We start from the raw sequence: 22092 nt of genomic DNA, 5'->3' as shown, positions 1-22092 counted from the left end.
AGCTTCAGATGAAATGAGTCCAGCCTGGATTAATCACAGCCAAGATAATTACAGAACACTTAAAGGAACACATCGAAAAACTGGACACTTACCAAATGATTTGATACATTTCTCCAGTTGACATCTGATATTTTCTAATAATAGAGACACTAAATGGATATTTCTTTAAAAAAAAAAACAATTTGCACTTATTTTTAGCTTGATTGTTCTCATTTTAGCTCATGGAAGAAGCCCTGCTCTTGTGACAGAATCTATTTCAAGGGCCTACTTCATAAACTTTTGGGATTGTTTTGACAAAAAAAAAAAAATCTTATCTACTTGATCCGTCTTAATTCTGTATTCTGCATGTAACGAAATCCTTTGACGCTTAACCACCTCTGCCCCTTCCAGAGATGGTGAGTGGAGACAAAGTTTATATACATTTGAGAAAGAAATGCCTTAAGATATAAAGTGATGTTTATAAAGTGGTGCACATTTCAATGTCAGGCAAAAATTCTTTGGGGGTTATTCACCGATTTATTATCTCTGCCTCTTGTTTCCTCCATTGTGAAGGGGTTGACATAATGTTGAGCTGGTCTTTATTTATGGACACTGTTGTAATCTAAATTTTGGTTCAAGTTTTTAGTAATTTTCCAAATACAGTCTCAAATACCACAGACAGATTCCTGATGTTATGAGTGGATAGGTTTTCACTTAATCCTGATTCACACTGTCCACTTCTCCTGTCCTAGCCAACGAGTCTGCTACTGGCATATTGCCCGCCCTAACCTACAGATGTCCCGAACACACTGCTTCCCATCTCTGTGACACCAAAATCACACCTTTTCTTTGGTCTCTTTTGGACGCGAAATGTCTAGGAAGACTTACTGTTTTGCTTCAACGTGGCAAGTTTTCCTGTCCAGATAATTTGTGGTGTGCATTCAACCAGTTAAGGTGAAAACAAGAGTCTCTGACAATCATGCTGTTTTATTCATGAAAGGAATTGTCTGCTTAGTGAGGCTCACTCATGGGAAAACCTTAATTAAATATGGTGGCACTTTTTTTTTTTATTCTTATGTTAATCCCCATACATTACATCATTAGTTTTAGATGAAGTGTTCCATGATTCATTGTTTGTGCATAACACCCAGTGCTCCATGCAGAATGTGCCCTCCTCAATACCCACCACCAGGCTAACCTATCCTCCCACCCCCCTCCCCATGACCATTCTATCAACACTGGCATGGAAGTCTTAGGACTAAAAATGGTCATCACAAGAAAGATATTTCTGATGGAAGAAAATAGGTTGACCCTCTAATAAAATCTCAAGAGGACACATATGGGCCGCTTGCGTCCTTTCTGAAAATGTCCTAGGCCGAAGCATTGTGGAAGAAGAATGATCTAGTCATGGGTTATGCAGAAAGTAATCAGTTTCCAAGGGGAATCAGTTTCCATCTCTTCAGGCGTCTGAGGGTCACCTGAGTCCAGGCAACTGGGCTACTGTGGCCATTTCCGGTCTGTTCTTATTAGCATCTGTCCAAACCACTGTCCATAATAACCTGTATTTAACCAAGCAAATGGCTTTGATTTAAAAAAAAAAAAGAAAAAAGAAAAAGCATTTTATCTTTTCCTCAAATAAGGACAAATTATGAGGATAAAATGAGATTATAAATGTGAAAAACGGTTTGAGAGTAAAAGTTGAATATCAACGTTATTACAAGGACTACCCATACAGGCTTTACACATTTCCTCCAAATACTTGTTTAAAAAAAACAAAAAACAAGTTATACCTTAGATTTGAACATTTCATCCCTTCTCCTTCACCTTGCAAAAAGTCTCCAAGTTAAATGAGCTTCAAATAAGAAATCGAAAGGTGGACCAAAGCTTAGGACTCTAACAGATAAGGCAAATGTCAGGTCCATGATGCCAAACTGGTCTGGGTCTAGTAAGATCCATGAATGATGGATCTGTACTGATGTTGTCCCATGGAAAGTTTCAACCTGCATTTAAGAGAAGACAAAAAGAGCCAAAGGATTTTCCAGAAGAAATTGGCACAAAGAGATTCACTCTAACGTGAGGTCTCATGGGCACAAGGGTCAGAACCAGGGAGAAGACCCAGATCTGATCCCTTCCCCATCAGTCCACACGCACGGGGCTTTCAGAAGTCCTAAGTCTCTCAAGACTTGTTGTTCCCTCAACCCTACATCTTCCCCCAGCCTCCCGTCTCTGTCCCTCCTGTTTTCCACACCAAAGATAACACAAGTGTCTTGAGTCACCAGTTGGACTCACCCACCACCACCAATTCCCACAAAAACGAAGCAAAGGGTATGGGAGTGGTGTCGTTTTGTGAAAATCAGTTTGGCACATTCTCTGGTCTTCGGTCTCGATTTCTTTAAGACCCTGAGGGCGTAGGCATGTTCGTCTCCATGGCCCCTACAGACCAGACCGTGTACGAAGGCCTGTGCTTTTAATCTGGAGCTGAAAAGCCCAACAGTTCCCTGGGCTTTAACTCTAAGCTGTCTCTGCAGAACGATAAACAAAGCCAAGAAGCCCCCTTGCAACAGGATCTGAGGTGGCTGAGGACTCTCTGTGCAGCTGAGAGGCGAGTCATGACCGTCGCCGGGGGATTTAATTGATGTTGGCCACTGTGACTTCCTCATCTTGTACATATTTGGTTTGCAGAATGCAAGGAATTTGCTTGCTGGGCAAGTTTATCCATTCTTTTTTTCTAACCAGGCTCTTTTCTACTGAGGTATGTCTCTGAGAAATTCCCTCAGTGGACCTTTGCCAAAGAAGCAAACGGTTCAGCGGGACGGTTTGAACCTGAAACAGATCCTCTCTAAAAATACACTGTGCGCTGTATGAAAACAGGATCCAGTTCTGACTTTGAAATGGAGGTATCTGAACTTACTACCAAAACTTAGGGCAAAGTCTGGAAGTACATCATCCTTCCATGTGCACACAATACACGAGAGGAAGAATCCGGGCAGGTCAAGTATTTGCTGAACACCCATTATATGCAACAGAAGATCTTGTCACGGTTTACTGTGGAGAAAACTGAAGATCACAGAAGGAAAATAACTTGGCCAAGTTCACATACTAAATGGCAGAGCAGGAATCTATAACCAAGTCTCATGATACAACAAGGCCCATGGCCTTATGTTGGTGTTTTCCCTTTTATCCAACAAGTTGACCAACTAGATAACTAAATGTCACTAAAGCATTAACTGGTAGATTAAAAAAAAAAAAAAACATTACGTGTTAAGAGTTAGAATTACAAATTTGAGAAAAATACATAAATCCAGGTCCAGATTAACGACTTACCAAAATCATGCAATTAATGTGATTTTTCTGATTTGCCAATAACCCCTGAACATGATCTTAACCTTCTTTGGAAAGATAAATTTGTTAATGATAATATGTAGCTCTTGATTTTTCTCATATCTAATTTCCTCACATGTATTTTTATCAGAAAAAAAAAAAGAACATTAGATATATCCTACAGAATTAAGTCCAAAATTACAGGCTGCGTTGGTAGGTAACGGAGAAGACAAAAGCAGGGGAAAATAAAATAGAGCCATTGTGCCATCTAGTGATAAAACTCTTGCTTTGCAAGAAAACCACCCGATGGTGATTCCATTTTGCGAATCAGTCCCCAGGAGTCTCTGAGCCTGAAGAATATTCATAAAACTGGCCAAAACACAGATGTCTGATAACAACAAATAATGGGAAATTAATGGCCGTTCAACAAGAACAATGGCACAGAAACGATTCTTCTGTCAAAATTCTCCTGGTAAGATTCCATTAGAAGCTGGAGGTGAACCCAAATTCTACTCCTTAAAGATCAGCCGCAGGTCCTGTCCACCTTTCTCCCCGTACCCTGAAACTTTAGGTACTAGTTTATTAACTAACAAGGGTTCCATTTCGGCACACAGATCACATTGGTACTTATTCAGTAAGTCTGAGCTATTCTTCCTCCACGAGTCTGACTAGGACTCATGCTCCGTCATGGAGCTCAGCCGAACACCTGAACATCCTTCCTCCAGATTACCTTTCCCTCTGCTCTTGTTCTGCACCAGCTGCAGTAAGTTTGAACTTTGACATTTTCTCTCAATGCTCAGTAAATATCAAAATACCCATAGATAGCTTACCCATTAGAAAAATGTTATAAAAATATTACTTCAAGAGCCAAAAATAATAGAAGCAACATAGAAAATGTGTTTTTAATCTAAAGATTCATGTTTAGCTCAAGAACTTTTTAAGACATAATGAAAGGGAAATATACCAATTTTATAATTCTTATGGTTGAATGAAAAAGTTACCTAGAAAAAAAACTGTATTCCAGTTCAGTAATTAATATGTCCATGTATGGTGAAAAAAAAATTGTTTACTTCCATTTTGCTTGCACAGTTTTTAAAGTTACCTAGTTTTTATTCCCATGGGGTTTGTAACAATTACAGTGACTGGCTCTGTCAGTCCCGGTCTTTTCTCAGGCAGGAGAATAGATGAGCCTGACTGGGTACCTAGTACCAGCCCCTGGAAATCCCTAACAAAAACTCAAAATATTCATAAATTTGACAATACAAATCCTGAGTTGATAATTTCTCAAATCCCCATGAGGCCATCTGGTCTTGGTCAAGAATGAGATTTTCTCTTACTGCAGGTAGGAGCTCCCACAATGCTCTGTAGAAGCCAATAGAGCATATTAGAGAAAACACACAGGTAAGAGAGTACGAAAACCCCAGCACAGCAGTATTAGTTGTGTGACCTTGAGAAGTTTCTCACCTTCTCAGAACCTCCAATGCTTTATCTGTGAAGGATTACCTTTGTAAACCTTAGTAATCCACTTAACTTGAAGGATCATCACCATGTTAAAGAATACATATAAAGTGTCTAACGGATAATAAGCACTCAATAAACGGTAGTCATTTATTAATAAAAGTGATAGTGTGCCTTTTAAAACAATAATTCTTAGAAGATGTTTATTTGGCCTATGACTAGTCCTAGGTAAAACAATAAACTCAACCAAATTTGTCTTTTGGACTTCTTGCTTACTTTTGCAGGACTACCTCCAAAATCCACATGTAAAACCGGCCGAGAAAACCTGACCGAAGGGTAAAGAGAAAACATTCCAGTCTGCAGTGAATGAGTTGAGAAGCTATGTCATCAAGAGTCAAAACGCCCCATAAAGCTTTTAAAGACAGGTTTATTTATATATAAGTGCATGAAATTGATACAGAAATTTTATTAAAATACTGTATTTTACAAATTTTTAATCCAATAAATTCTGTGTAATGATGTTTAAGTGCTGGATTCACTTTTAACAGTTGTCCTGTGTGAGTCAGTAAAGAGTTCACCCTGTATATTACAAAGAGGAGAGACACACGGACCTCAGAAACGGTCCTGTGATTAGACAGTGGATGATATTAACTGTGCATCTTTTCTTTAAAGCAATGAATTGGAACCTAGATCTTGAGTTTGCAGACCAACTTTCTATAGTCAAAAATAACTTGCGTATGTTTATTGCTGCCCTTTGAAGAAAATGAGTGGTGAAAAATAAATTAAAATAAAGACCAACATCCCTAAGGCTAACCTGATGCTTACCACAATTAAAATAATTAAAGTTCACTGCAAAATTTGTGTTCTCCAGGAAATTCTGCTATATACACAATGAGATTTGTACATGAATTGGGAAATTAAAAAATCGCTTATATAAAATTAAAAATCAATAGTATACAATATTTACAGCTCGTTAGGTATGATACATAAACATAGTTTTTAAAATAACCCTTCAAAATTAAACTGTATTATGTAAACATGCAGTACACATACTCATACAGTGTAGTTTATAGTCTTAACAGAAAGGGAGGGGAACTGTGTTCACATAATGTAGGGTACTTCATCACATACGCCTTTGCCTTTGTGCGTGACCCCATCCAACATTTATTCTTCCTGTCTTTAAACTTCACAGTACATTATTTCTATAGTAAAAAGAAATCCCTGATGGTAAACATATTCCTAAAGGTTACATAAAGTTTCTGCCCTTAAACTACGATATAAAACTAACACTGTTCACACTAGAATTTCTAGTTTACGACAAAACTAAATTTTAAAATCCCACACTTAATTGTCTTGACTACATTTTTCTCCATTTCAAACGTACTTGTAAAAAGAAAAAATTATAGACATATACCACATCATGAAAATGTAAGGAAAGTAGTTGTCATCTGTCAGTCAATGGCAAAATGGCTGATTTTTATTCACCATAAGGAGTTAATTCAATTATACGGTCCCTAAACTCTAAATCCCCAGTGACAAGTATGCCAATCCTGAATCCTGTCAAAGGCACTAAGGCATCATTTAGCTTTTAGCTTTTAAAAACTACTTGTGTTTTACTAAATGATTCATCAGTGGTCTGAGAGTTAACACAATTTGAAAGTGAATTTTTAATACCTATCGGGTAAACTATTTTTGCTATTTAAATCAAGCCATTTTTGTTGGTTAACTTCAAGTTGATCCCCTCGTCTTCAAATGATTAGAGTCAGGGGTTAATACTTCATGGTAGAATCCTATGAATCTTAGCAAGTTATAGGACTATAATGAAAAATACTGCGGAACTTTATTTGTTCATCTAAATGTGTACAACTCGTGTGTGTGTGTTGTGTGTATTGAGTAGAGGGTCGAAACTGTAAAAATTTCTCCATCATAAATGCATCTGATACCACAAATACCAAGAAAGTGTCAACAATGAGACCATCAACTCATCCAGTACTGAAAGTAAATCATTTTTAAATTACTTTTCAAACAAGTGCCTCTATTTCGCTCTCTGTGGAGAAAACTTTAAAACGTTCCTTCCCCCAAGATACTTAGTGATGATGTGCAAACATTTTAGTTTAAAAAGAAGAGAATTTTCTCATCGTCAGTTGCACTGTCAAGTTAACATTCATTTGCACAGGGCTCTAAAACAAGAGATGAACTTCGGAAATTATCAGTATGTATTTAGGAGAGAAAGTGCTACAGTTATGGTAATTATGAATGATATAGTTCCTTCTTCTATATATTTGTTATGCTTGCCAGTTTCAGTTACATACCTAAATACATTCCCGAAGAGGGGGCAGTCACATTACCATTGAGGGGAGATCGATATGGGTGCAGTATATAATCCAAAAAATATGTAAGAGGTTCATGCTCTCTTGGCTTGCCTATAGCATTTAATTTTCAGTAAGATTATAACTGCATAACCATAAGGTGTTAAGAACATCTTCTTCTGAACCAGCATTTCTGAGTCTATCAACAAATTATACATATGTTTAAACTATAACATATGACATCGGTATGGAAGGAAGAGGGAGATTTTTAAGAAACTGCAAAATTAGTTCTCGAAATCGACCAAGGGTCATTATGTAAGTTCAACATATGTGCAATGAATGTAAAGCCGAGTCCTCTAAACTCGGAGGAGGAGATAGTTACAGTTCAGAGCTCAGTTCATTCAGAAATGTGGGCGCTTCCATCAATTTAATAAAGTTATTAACTGGTACGTCTCCATATTTACTGAAAATACTTCACATATTAAGCACTATTTCCCCAAATTCACAGATACGTTTTTAGATAACTACTTTAGCAACCTCCTTAAAAACACTGTACTGTCTACACTGAACAGAGATCCTTCCATGAGAAGAGCAAACCCATCACCACACCCACCCACACACACACACACACACACACTAGGATTGCAAATGCTCCCCAGCATGTCGGAAACATGCAAAACACACACACACACACACACACGGATTGCAATGCTCCCCAGCATGTCGGAAACATGCAAAACACACACACACACACGGATTGCAAATGCTCCCCAGCATGTCGGAAACATGCAAAACACACACACACACACACACACACGGATTGCAAATGCTCCCCAGCATGTGGGAAACATGCAGCACCTTCGCGCCGTGTAGTGTACAGACCTACCACCAGGGGGCAGCTGCGTTTGCCCCAGCTTGCGCACCTTGCCCTCCAGCGCCTCTTCCTGCCTTTAAACTGCCCGCTCCTACAACTACCACATGTTTGAAAAACCTTACCATCTTTAATCAAATAATGTCCTTTTGCACCTGAAGAGTCGCTCCTCAAGATGTTATAAAAAAGGACTAGGAGTTAGGAGAAATCATGAGCCAACTGATGGGCTCACTAGCCGATTTTCAGCACTGAGAGTCTCACCCCTGGTTTTTATTTACACGGCGACCCAGCTTCTCTGCCACTGAGATCTACCAGAATTTCTTCGGGACGTTCCGTGTTCTTCACATCTTACAAACAAGTAAGGACTCTTTGAAGAGATTCTGATTAAGACGTTCTGAGAGGGAGGGGCGCCTGGGTGGCTCAGTCGTTAAGCGTCTGCCTTCGGCTCAGGTCATGGTCCCAGGGTCCTGGGATCGAGCCCCGCATAGGGCTCCCTGCTCGGCGGGAACCCTGCTTCTCCCTCTCCCACTCCCCCTGCTTGTGTTCCCTCTCTCGCTTTCAAATAAATAAATAAAATCTTTAAAAAAAAGAAAAAAGACGTTCTGAGAGGGAAAAATGGTAACAGCAAGAGGGAAGTAGTTTGAGAATATTTCCGAAAATACCCTCCGTGTCTTGTGACTTCGTGGATTATCACCTGGACATAAATCGGAAAGTACAGTTTCTCCTTGCAGTTAGAAACAAGCGGGTAGGGCGTAAGCACCCCTGGTCGGTGGGAGGAAGGACGCGGGAGGCACTGAAGCCCAGGTCTACTTCCTGCAGAACCCACAGGACCCCTGAAGCCCGCAGCCCAGGGTGGCGGAGGAGAGGACCCCACACACGGAGGACACTGTTTCCCATCCCTGGAAGGAGGACAGTTAAGTCGCATGCGGCAGACGTTCAATGGATGTTGGCCGAGTGGTCCAAGGGAAGCGAGCGGGATAAGGCAAAGGCAGAGGAGTGAGTGTGGCTACCCTCTCACCCTTTTCCTAGTTTAACGGGCGATAAATAAACACAGAAATTCAATCCTGCTTGCCCCGGCCATCTCCACCCCCTCCCCAAAGCCCAGAAATGGTCTTGGAGAATCTGCTCGTTTTGGAAATAAAGAGGTGGAGAGGAGGTAAGGGAAGCAAGATTCTAAGTTTCCTTCTTAAAATATATGTAGGGGAAAACGTGAAAATGGAAGAAAATAGATGAATTTTACAAAACAACATATTAATTGGTGTTAAAAATGTAATTAAAACAATTCTAATGACTCTCTTCTTGACCATCTAGTGCCAAGTGAGTACTGCTTTGCATTCAACAAGCGACGGGCCCTGGGTTCGAGTTGACGTGGTGGGCTTAGCGTCTAGAATTCTGTCCACTCTGTCACAGTAATGACAGCTCTGTTACAGAAAGTCCATTTGGTGGATAACCTGGGAACACCAGAATTTGGGGGCAGGGGGCAAGGGGAACAGGACTTAAACTCTCAAACAGAATCGGGAAGTAAAATGTCCCAACCTTTTTAGGATTTACAATCACCTTGCTAGCTCTTGGTGGACTCAAGGGCAGGGATCTCCTCTCGGTCATCCTTGTACTTACTATAGAAATACTCAGTACAGCACTTTGAAAACAGCAGACCCATGTTTACCAGATTGAATTAGTTGGCATGGAAGTGCCGGCATGAGCAGAGTAATGTGGCAGCGCCATTTGTCTCTTAATTAGACCTTCTTTAAAGGCCTTTTCAACAACACTCTTTGATTTCCACTTACCCCTATTCCTTCTGTCACAGATGCATGATATACGGGGCAGCTCATTTCCTTATTTCTCACTTAAAGTACAAACAAAACCCTTAGGCTTTTTTGGGCTGTGGAAATGTATGTTGCAAATACTAAGAAAGTACATCGGGTACCAGACTATAGGACTGCTTAGTACACAGTAAGATCTAAAGTAAGAATGATTAAGCTGCGGGCACAGAATAGCTCTACACCATTTAGAAATGTCCTTATTCTAGGAAACCAGTGGAGCCATCCTGTGGGGCAGAGCACTCACACCTCCTTCATTTAAAAGTTTTACATATTATTTGTAGCCTCAAGGGGCCCCCCTGATTGATTCTGATCTACGGACAGTTCTAACCAGTATGTTAAATAATAATTAGTTTGGGCGTATCGGCATAGATCTCTTCTTTGGGGAATTGATTTCAACATCAGTAGTATTTTAGTAAACTTTTTTTTTAAATAAAGGAGTGTAAACTCTAAAGGATTTCCCCCCTTCCTTCCTGCATTTATCACAAAGAAAGTTTACTGCTAAATCATACATAAATTTTAAGACAGTGTAACCCAAATACATCAATAAGGGCTTTTGTCATATCACAAACAAGGGTCTCCAGCACTAATAAACCAAGAAAAATTTCTCCATATTCAAAAATCTCAAACATCCTTACTTATTTAAAAGATCATTCAACTGAACAAATATATAAAATTCTCTACTAGAACATGAAAGTGTTCACTGAACAAAAGCTTTCCAATTAGACTATATTCATATATAGCAGCTTTACACATATGTATATAATGATATATGTGTGTGTGGATATATATCATTAAGGATTTGTCATCTGTAGGAAAACCACGGATTTAAAAAAAAAATCTCAGCCTAAAGGTAGCTATTAAGACAATTTCATCAACTCACACTATTCAACTGCATTTCAAAACATCAAGAGAGTGACATTTGCACAAAAATCTCAATGGAAAGAACTGAAAACAGCAAAGAAACCAACAATTGCCCCCAATGGTTAAAAGTACACACGTAGACTCAATTCATAAAGTAAAGCAACATGATGGGGATAGCTAGCTGCAGGACACTCTAAGACTAATTATTAACCATCCAATTATACTCCCTTTCTAGAGTAAAAATAGGAGTTAAAACCTCTTTGGTCCACACATTGATGGATTTAATGTGTCCAGGTTATTTTCCAGCTAATTTTGGATTCTAAACCATGTGCTCCGTATTCCCTTACCATGATAACTTTCGTAAATCAGGAAACAACCATATGTTAAAATAAATATTCATATTGTAGATCTGAAACAATGTGAACACATTATTGGTAACTCCTCTCAAAGAATATGAACACTTGAAATTACCAACAGAAGAGCCAAAGTAAAGGAAGAACACAATTCAAGTCTAAAAGAAAAGGAGAAATCAAATGGACTGGGAAAGTTTATGCCTAAATTTAATTTGGGAACACATCAGGAACATAAAGAACAAATAATTTTAGGCTTGTACATAATAAAAAGAACCAATTTTAAGATTTACTTCAAAGATCTCTAGGGATGCATAGTTGCTTAATGGTGTCTTTAAAAACAGATCTCCAAGCCCAGCATTAGTAAACCCCCCAAACTGGCTTCCATACTGGTAAAAGTATCCCCTTCCCCAACTCCCTATTTTTACGTCATTGAAACACATTCTGCTTTTTGGTGGAGAAAAAGTGGTGTGGGTAATGGAGGTCTTAAATTTGAATGGGACCTAATAGAAACGTACTTTTTACCAAATCGGGTCATAAAACAATGAGGCTAGAGTATGCAGATTATTTTTTGGACTGCCCTTAACTTCATATTTTCTGCAGTGGCTTTTTGAATTACCACATTTATAAAGGGACCTGGTATTTAAAACAATCTCAGTAGGAGACAAATTCAACCAGGTTCTGTTTCCCCTGCTCCCTGCACTCTTAAAAACAACTGCATCTTGCCAAAACCTCTTAAAATGTTGTATTACTAAGGATTTTTCATTCTAATAAATGTTGTCACTGCTTCTAGGAAACTTAACAGCGCAAATCGAGAACCGAACAACGGAATCACTCTAATATATGTTCAGTACTGTACTGATATGCTGAGATTAACTGCCAAATTTTTAAATTATTTCTTATATTCCCCAATTTTTACTTAGTGAAATTGTGACCACATGCCCAGTGTAATGTAATTACTCTTCTTACATAACTTACTTGTTACTTATCTACAAATGAGGCTCTTTGTTTTCACAGCCTAATTTAGGCCACTCTTTAAATATAGGTAATACTCCAGAATGAAAGATTGTTTGTTTTGCCAAAAATCAAGATATATGCAACAAGTAATATAATCCCACCGAGATACTAGCTATAAAGATGTTTTCTCCATGAGAAACATGGCAAAAACTTTCTTTAGAAGGGTCAAAGAATGCAACATGCATTTCAGACTTCTTTTCTTACAAAGTTTATAAGAAAACTTTCAAATTATATTTTTATGACACACAAACTACAGTCAATGTGTGTGACCCATAAGCTTTTGAATTCGTCTCAACAGAATAGTTACACAGGAGGGAAACTACTGAAAGAGTGTTACTTGAGTGGAAAGGATGCACCCTACGGGTCTACTTTGAGTCCTTAAAAGAGTTTAGCTAGTTTTCCATTAAGTATTATTTTCCGCATAAATTAAATGACAATAATGCCTAAACATATTAAAGCCCTAAATCCCAGAAACGTTCAGCACTGGAAACCAAACCGTCCACCTCACATTCAGTGATTCGCTGTTCAGCACTCATACGGGATTTAGCGTCACAGAACAAAAATCTCACTACGTTACCTGAATTCAGGTCAAGTAGGGTTCACAGCACTCATCTACATCTACGCTTGCAAACTGTCACATGATCCATGTTAAAAAAAGAGAAGAGTTTGGCACATACATCAATTCCTCAAAACGTCCCTGTAACTCAACACAACACTGTTAAGAACGACGAGTCAACACCGTGTTAACCTGATTGGCAGCTAAGCAAGGCGCTTCTTCCTGGAGCTTCCGTCCCGTGATGCGCCCGGCCCGGGCCGGAGGCACGTAAGGCGCAGTGCGGTAGTGCAACCACTTGGACACCAGAGGGCGACCTCTGCACACAGCTCAAGGCCTTCGGGGGCGCCCTGCTCCTTCCACGTTCTCCTCGTACGTTTCATTGCCGCTCCTTCACAACGCCGTGTTCTGAGAATCTGTACATGTTTCCTTATGCGAAGTAAGACATTCCCACCGCAAGCTCAGAGTGTGGCGAGGATCCTCGAGAAGGAGATGATTAATGTCAATACAGTCTGTCCCACGCCCCACACCAGCGCCTCCAGAGGGGCCATGTTCTTCCCTGCGACTCGGTAGATGCCCGCGACTGCTGCGCCTGCACGAGAAGGGGCAGAGAAACAAACCAACACGTTCATTCCCTTCGCAACACGCTGCACCGGGGACGTCAGATCGCTTTCCATCTCAGCACCCCAGAGTCCTCCATCCTGCTCCTCTTCTAAACTGTCCACGGAAGTTTCCGTGTGATGGGTTCAAGTCGCACTTGACCGTCGCCCACTTCACTGAAAGACAGGCTTTGCTATTCGGCTGCAAAATACGTATTTACAGTACATGCTGTTTACTTGACATCAAACATGTTCATAAACCATGAATAATTTGTTATTGTAATCTCTCACCTGGGCATTGGACAGACAAAACAAACATGTCTGTTTTTATAAACATACAACTACCCATAGTGATAATTATAAATGAAAATACAGGAACTACACACTTTAATGCAGTTTCTAAATTATTCAAGTAATTTTTAAAAAATTAATCTTAAATGTGTATAAAATATCAGAATAGTTGACTACCACATTGCAGAATCTACCATATAAAGTAGTTTACCAAGTCTTTTTAATAAAGCATACAACCATAAAGTTATTTAGAGACTAGTATCTTGACATCCAATAAAAATGGAAGATGCACCTGACATCTGTTCCGGGAAAAATGTTTAGATCATGCACACTTCCAAGAATTCGAGAATCCCAGAGTTACAGGAGTCTCAGAGCCCATCTGATTCAACACTTCACCTTATTAATATACTATATATACTGAAACATTTAAATTAGAGTATGCCTCTCCAGCACTAAGTTTTAGAAAATGATCCAAGAAGTGGAAAATCTAAGCACTTACGAGCTCAGGCTTCCTAGGAAATGGTAAGCAAATGTGTCAAGTCAAACATCTCATGCTCATATGAGGTGAAGAGCATGGGTTTTGGAGTCAGACTTGTGGATCAAACTCCGAAATCCACTCCCTAGCAGATGTGCTACATGGGGCAATCACTTAACCTTTCTGTGCCTTATTTCCTCAACTGTAAAATGGGTGGGAATGAAGATGAAGAGTGACTGGTCCTAGTATGCACTCTGAATTTTGGCTAAGAGTTGTCATCGTAGTAAATGAGAAAGGTATTTCCAATCAGTGATTCAGCATTCAGTAAATGGTGTTGGAACAATGAGCAGACATTGGAAAGAATAAATCTAGGTCCCTACTTCACATCACTCCCCAGAATAAATTTCAGATGGGTTAAAGAACAAAATATTAAAAACAAAGCTGTAAATGTAAACTTTAAAACAGAAGAGAATAGATCTATGATCTTAGGAAAAGAGGGCTGCATAAAAAAGAGCAAAACCCCTAACGGGACACGGGGCGCCTGAGTGGCTCAGTCGGTTAAGCGTCTGCCTTCGGCTCAGGTCACGATCCCAGGGTCCTGGGATCGAGCCCCACATTGGGCTCCATCCCAGGGTCCTGGGATCGAGCCCCACATTGGGCTCCCTGCTCGGCGGGAAGCCTGCTTCTCCCTCTCCCGCTCTCCCTGCTTGTGTTCCCTCTCTCGCTGTCTGTCAAATAAATAAATAAAATCTTAAAAAAAAAAAAAAAAAACTAAAGGGACAGATGAGAAAAATACTTGATCCATGTCCAGAGTACAGACACACACATATATACACGTATAATAACCAAGGCAGTACTTACTGTAGTAGCAAAAAAACAAAAACAAAAACAAAACACCACAAAGTCAAAAGCAAGAAGCCAATATCCTTCAGTGTGGAGTGTGTGAACTATATCAAGCCCACACTACGAAACCCATACAATTTCAAAAGAAAAATAAAAACCTTATGAACTGACAGAGAGAACCTAAGACATTATTTATGCAACAAATAAAACCTAAAACTATATATATTCTCTACTAGTATATGCATCCATCCTATGCATGTGTGCATGTATGTAAACATTTATATATGTAAATATGAATGAATGTAATATTCATATATACATACAATCCGGGGGCATATAAGCCAAACTGAAAATCGGGATTACAACTGAGAAGAGAGCACTAGTTTGGGAGTGCTAGTCCAAAGAGACCTTTGCCTTATCCATAATGTTTTGCATTTTACAAGGAGAATATGCCATCATATATTACTTATGTAACTAAAATTAATTTTAAAAATCTAACAATTTCCACACCAACTTGCCTACACTTCTCTTTAATTCCAAGAAACTTTCATCTTCAAGGTCAGAATATCTTTCAATCCTCTTTTCCAAACTAAAATACTTGTACATAATGACAAAGCTCACTGAACTCTTGATATAAAATAGTAAGGAATAAATTATACTTTAAGCTAGGTAGCAAATACTCATAGAATAAGAAAAATTGTGTACATGTTCAATGTCAAGTGTTTCCTATGTGACTAGAAGAGGTGGTGCTTATATTTAGTATTTCTGTGCCTCCGAAGTTCAGGGTGGGGTCCTTTGGCTGTAGATGGAGGGCCCAGGAAAGCGTTTCAGGCATCTCCTCCTGTAGGGGTTTAGAATTTAATGGAGGTCAGGAGCCATGGAGACACACCCGAAGAGACAAGTGAAAGGGAATAAGAAAATGATTTAAGGAATAGAAAATGAGTACTGAGAACCTTTCCACTCTACTGTCATCTTCTTTCCCAAATAAGCTGACTCCTTTATCGAGTATTTGGCTGGTCTGGTGATTAAAATGGATTTCACGCTGGAAGGCCCTGATGTTCGATGGAAAACAAACAAAACTCCTAAATAACCCATTCTTCTTTAAAATCTTTCAAGGAACAGAGGACAAGCCCTTCAAGCCTATATAGTGTTAGACAGAAAATAAAACAAGCCACCGTTTTCTTTCCAGTGGATAATGAGTTAGGAAACAATTCTGAAGTTACCACTTCCCTCCAAAAGAAGTAGATTTACAGAAGTCCCCACTGCATTGCAGAATCTCACACCCAGAAGCACTGGTCAGAAAAGAGTGTACCAGTGGAACTCTCAATCTAAAAGATCTGCAAGAAAACAATTTTGTGTGCCTAATAAATGAATTTGGAAGCACTGCTAATGAATATTGAGCAGATACGAAAGAGTATTTATAAAAATATATGTAGAGGCTCCTTGGTGTCTCAGTTGGTTAAGTGTCTGACTCTTGGTCTTGGCTTGGGTCATAATCTCAGGGTTGTGGGATCCAGCCCCCACGTCATACTCCATGCTCAGTGTGGAGCCTGCTTGGGGGTTCTCCCTCCCTCTCCCTCAGCCCCTCCCCCCCAAATAAATCTTTAAAATATGTATTTTTTTATATATATGTAGATTATAAAATGACAACAAATTCCCAAGTACCATCATCCAACTGAAGAGAAGAACATCACTACTTCCTTTGAAATTCCCGTGGACTCTGCTCAATTATATCCCATTTCCTCCTTGAATTTGTTTTTTATCATTCCCTTGCTTTTTGTCAGCTTTACCACCTTCATGTATCCTAAAAACATATATTATTTGGTTTTTTAAATAAATTAATTTTATGTAAATTGACACTATAAGTATTCTGGAATTTGGGTTCAATATCATAGGTCTAAAAGCTACCCACGTTGTTGTGTGTAGCTGTAATTCATGCATTTTCACTACTGCGTAGAATTCTAAGCATGAATATACCACAATTTATCCATTCTACTGCCAATAACATTTATTTCCAATCCTTAACAATGGCAAACACTGATTCTATGAATATCCTTGTGTGTGACCCCTGGCCCACATACACAGTCAAAAATTTCTCTTCAATACTTGGGTAAAAGTAGAACTGCTCAGTCTTATGTTATGGGCATTTTCAACTTTACTAAGTAATGCCAAACTGTCTTCCAAAGTAGTTGAACCAATTTATATTCCAGTTACTCCATTATCTTCAGAAGCAGTTAGTATCTTTTTTTTTTTTAATTTTTGTCAACCTGGTAAGTAAGAGATGTCATCTCTATGATCAATTTTCATTTCCCTGATAATTAATGTGACTGAACTTTTCTTCACATATTAAGAAGCCAGGAGGGTTTTCTACTTTTACGAAATGCTTGTCAAATCTTTTTTCCTTTTTTCTATTGAGTTTTCTTATTATTTGATTCATAGGGTTTTTAAAATATGCTTCGGGTATGAATCTTTTTATATTTATATGTGTTCACAAATGTCTTCCCTCTAATTTTTGCTTTAGTTTTCCCTCTCTCTACAATATATTTTGCTGAACTTGCCAGATGAAAGAGCACAAATATTATGGTCTTTGTTTTTTTGGTGAAAGACTCAGCTAAGTTAAGCAAGAATGAAGAAGACCCAAGTGGAACAAGATGCTTGAAATAAACGCTGCATGTCTGGAATCCCCACTACCCACAAGGGCAGAAAGAATCACTTAGAAATAAGTGAAGTACTCCGGAGGACTGAGGAACTAGCAAATGCTGGCACAGTGAAGACGACGGGGAGAAAGCAACACTGCTGAGCTGATGCGACTTTAGTGAAAGATATGAACCTACAAGGTCAAGAGAGGCTAGAAGAAGAGCCACCAGTGGACAAAAGATGTCAATATACAGCGACACACCAAAGAAAGTGATCTGATTTGCCCTCCATATTTCCTGAGAGAAAGTAGATGCGAAGGCAACGGCAGGTTTGGTTTTAACAGCGTTGGTTCTATCAGCCTGTGTGGTCAGAGGAGGGGCCAGCGAGTTGTGGTCCACAGGTCCAGCCTACATACCACATCACACGGACGTGGCACAGGAGTGAAGAATGGTTTTTACATTTTTAAATGGTTTTTTAAAAATCAAAAGAAGAATACCTCATGATACATGAAAATTTTACAAAATTTAAATTTCGGTTTCCATAAATAACGTTTTATTGGCATACAGCCATAGTCAGGCCGGATCCTGAATTATCTTTGTATTCCTAGGGTAACACTCAAAAGCTAAATGAGCCTACACTTTTCCGCTCCTGCACGGTCTTTTTCTTGCTTAACAAGATTACTTTGGCCTCAGCAAATAAGCTGTGCACGGCTTTACTCTTTCCATTTCCTCAATAATTTGGATAAAACAGGAACTAAATTGCTTCTTCAAACTCCATTTGAGCCTGGAGTTCCTTTGGGAGGGGAGGGTCTTCAACATTTCAACTGTTTAAATATACTTATTGTCCTATTCATATTTTGTTTCTTCTTATGCCAATTTTGACATTTTATACTTAGGAATATATCCCTGTTCGCAAAACTGTTATTTTTATAATTCTTTATTCTATCTCTATTATTGGGTCTGTAGTTATTCTATTTTTTTCTATAATTTTCTGCCTTAACTTTGTATTAAAAATTAGTTTGCCAGCAATCTATTCATCTTAGTATCTTTCCAAAAACTAGTTTTTTGCTTTATCTTTCATAGACTCAACTCAGAAAACGGAACAGCGTTTCTCTACACCAATAAAACTAATCAACGTCAGGGCGCCTGGGTGGCTCAGTTGGTTAAGCGACTGCCTTCAGCTCAGGTCATGATCCCAGGGTCCTGGGATCGAGTCCCGCATCGGGCCCCTGCTCTGCAAGGAGCCTGCTTCTCCCTCTCCCACTCCCCCTGCTTGTGTTCCCTCTCTCGCTGTGTCTCTCTCTGTCAGATAAATAAATAAAATCTTAAAAAAAAAAAAAAAAAAAAAAAACTAACCAACGTCATTGGAAGATACCATGCGCAACAACCATGACAAAAGAGCTCAAGAATTAACCCAAAATATACAACCCTCTTGTTGAGAAAGACATTTTAAAACTCTAACAGAAGATGATCTGAAGACATGGAAATCTAATACATGTTCTTGGGTAGGACAGTTTACTATGCCAGTTCTTCCCAAATTAACCTCTCCATCCAATTAAATCCGAATAAAAATCAGTTATACTTTTTGAGAAACTGAGTAGACAAATTCTAAAATCTTTGTGAAAGAATAAAAGCCACTAAACAGCTACGCTAACTTTGAGAAAGAAATGAGAGGAATCTAGCCCAACCAGGTATTAAGAAATACCAAAAAACCACAGGGATTAAAAAAAAAAAAATGCTGCAAGGACACATAAAAAGACTAACAAATAAGCACAGGGTTCAGAGACAGATCCTTGTGCCTTGAGCATAATACGCAAACAAGGTGAGTCAATGAGGAAATGATGGGTGTTTTTAGTGGGTGGTGTGGTCAAAACTGACTTATTACGTGGGAAGAAAAATAAATACACCTGGAATCCTATCTAATACCAAATACAAAGTTAGACTCTAAACCAGGCCACAAATCAGGAATTTATGAAATTATGCCTGAATGCTAGATCCCTGTTTTTATAAATAAAGTTTTATTGGAAAAAGTTATGCCTATTCATTTACACATGTCTATACCTACTTTCACACCACAATGGCAGAGTTGAAGAGCTGTGACAGAGACCACCGGGCTTACAAAGTTTAACCTATTTCCTATCTAGCCCTTAATAAGAAAATGTTTGCTGACTCCTGTTCTAGAGGAATTAAAGGCCTTAGTATTAAAGGTAAAACTGTAAAATTAACATTAGAAAATATACTAGCATATCTTTTGACCTTGGTGTGGGGGAGAACTTCTTAAATTATAAACCATAAGGCAAAAAACTCTTTGTGCTGATAACACAGAAATTAAGGCTTTCTGCTCAACAGATATCATAGATGATGGTAACTGATAAAAGACTGAGAAGTTACTTGCAAAGTCTAAAACCAACAAGAGACCAATACCTCGAATGTATAAGAAACCCCTATAATTTAATGAGAAGGAAGCAAGAACCCCAAAAGAAAAGTAAGCATATAACTTAAAGAAGCAATTTGCAGAGAAAGAAATCTAAATATATAATAAGCACAGGAAGAGCTGTTCAAACTCCTTAGTGATTAGAGAAATGGAAATTAATCCAACAAAGAGATAACATTTTATACCTTCAGATTTGCTAAAATTAGTCAGGTATGTAATGCCAACTGATGGCACTATACAGACAGCTGGTTTCTCCCAATTTTGGTATTAACCATCAATACCAACTAAAATGAAAAATCACTGTATTGGAAATAAAACCTAAGAAGGAGCAAAATATAACAGATATATGTCTATATTCAGTCAATATCTTATTCAGAAGAGATATGAAACAATCATTTGCAGACTTGAATACACAGTTGAGAGCATACTGACACTCACAAATTGCATTAAGAAAACAAATATAGATAATATAGTCTCATTATGGCTAGTTTTCTTAATTCAAGTATCTGCAGGTCAAAGACTAGCCAGAAAAATTTAAATACTTTATTGCTAACCCAGATACAAACTTTTACTTGAAATTATGTCAGACTTTCTTTTTAAGGATTTAAAATATAACACTGTAGTTTCTAAAATCACTGGCTTATTTTATTCTTGGCTGAACTAAAACTAGGTAATATATGTACAAATGCATCATTAGAGATAAACTGAAGGACAGTGACATTTCTCCTGCTCTCTTAGCTTTTACAATAATTTATGCCAATAAATACACATATCCGCACAACTACTTACAAATCCTGAGCGGGCTGTTCCTTCTTTCATCCTCTGTTCATGGGTTCACACTTACAGCAGCGGGGCCCATCAAAAACACTGGCAGTCCCTTTCAAGCCTCACTGTATGCCACCACAGTGAATAAAACTAATTCGGATTGTTTCCTTTTGCCATAGTCCTTACTTCATGTCTAACCACAGCCGCTACTCTTGTTCAGCTCCCAGGCTCAAGTTCAGATCACAGGTAAGGCCTCCTTTCCTCTTCCTTCCCCCAGTTTCTCCCTTCTTCCCTCCCCCGTTTCTTCCTTTCTTTCCTCTGCACCTCCTCCCCTACTCCACCCATCTCTCCAACCAGTATTTTCTGAGTATCTGTTATGATCCAGGTACTGCTTTATTGTTAGGAATACAGCAGTGGTGAAGACAGACGAGGTCCCTGTGCTTTCAGAGTTTTCTCTTGTTTTTTTACATATAACTATATTCAGCTATTAAAGTAAATTTTTCCATTGGCCTGCTTTGTCCCTTGCCAACCCCATTCAAAACAATCTTACTTGTTTTCCGCGGCCTGCAGGGAAAAAGTCCAAATATTCTGGCTCACCTTCTAAGACCCTCTAGGATTTGGCTCCACTCTGCCTTTCCAGCAGAATCTCCACCTTCACTATGCATATCCTGTGCTTTGGCTAAACCTGAGTACTCGTTTGAAACCCTATCTGTGGCAAAATGGATGAGGTTTTGATAAGGTGTTATAGGATAAGGTTACAGGCTGCATGCAGCAACAACAAAAACCCAACACAGAGTAACACAGAAAACCCAAACGGGGAGTGGAGAAAGGATGAAAAAACTGATGACTACATGGAAATCTGATACATGTTCTTGGGTGGTACAGTTTACTATGCCAGTTCTTCCCAAATTAACCTCTCCATTCGCTTAAGTCCCAATAAAAATCATAGTTCTACTTCGTCCCACAACTATTTTATGAATGTCCTGTCAGTGTCAGGACAGACACAGAAACGAGGGGACAGGGGTTTTCCTCCCAAGGCAAGGTGTGCCAATCCCTCTGGGAAAAGGTGACTGTCCCACACAAAAGGAGGCCTTGGAACTACAGGGGGAAAAGGACTTACTCTTATCTGGGGGGCTAGGAACCAACCAGAAAGGAAGATGTCCTTCCCGTGGCAGCAGTGAGCTGTGCCAGGCCAGAAGAGAATGGCGGCCTCGGCCTCCAGTACCCCGGCTGTGGCAGAAATCACCAGCAGCACGGAGAAGCAGCTAGAACTGCACCCAGAAAGCGGCCGCAGCACCCTTGGGTCTCAACAGGACGCATCTAAGTCCTGGCTCACCCAGCACAGCAAAAACTAGAACCACGTCTCTGAACCCAAGGTGGAGTGGGGGCCCCGGTCCGGGGTTAAGGAAAGGCAAAGGGAACGACCCAAGGCCTGTGTGCGGCGCGCTTCGGGCAGCTCAGGAGGGAAGCCACACACAGCTCGAGGATACTCTCATGTGGCTGATCT

At 39.2% G+C, this 22092-nt stretch overlaps 1 protein-coding gene across 1 annotated transcript in view; it reads right to left on the bottom strand.

The window, feature by feature from the left end:
• Window positions 1–5181: 5181 nt before the first annotated feature.
• The window catches only part of TMEM170B (transmembrane protein 170B), a 34840-nt gene continuing 17929 nt past the window's right edge, over window positions 5182–22092 (bottom strand). Inside the window, exon 3 of the mRNA XM_034985678.1 lies at window positions 5182–13134. Within this exon, the coding sequence (XP_034841569.1) occupies window positions 13004–13134 (131 nt within the window). The 3' untranslated portion in view covers window positions 5182–13003. The remainder of the gene's footprint in view (window positions 13135–22092) is intronic.

This window comes from Mirounga leonina, unplaced genomic scaffold, assembly GCF_011800145.1.
Source record: "Mirounga leonina isolate KUSES-001 unplaced genomic scaffold, KU_Mleo_1.0 Mir_366, whole genome shotgun sequence".
Classification (NCBI taxonomy): Eukaryota; Metazoa; Chordata; class Mammalia; order Carnivora; family Phocidae; genus Mirounga; species Mirounga leonina.
The sequence above is the reverse complement of the archived record's forward strand: the minus strand, read 5'-3'. Positions and strand labels throughout refer to the sequence as shown.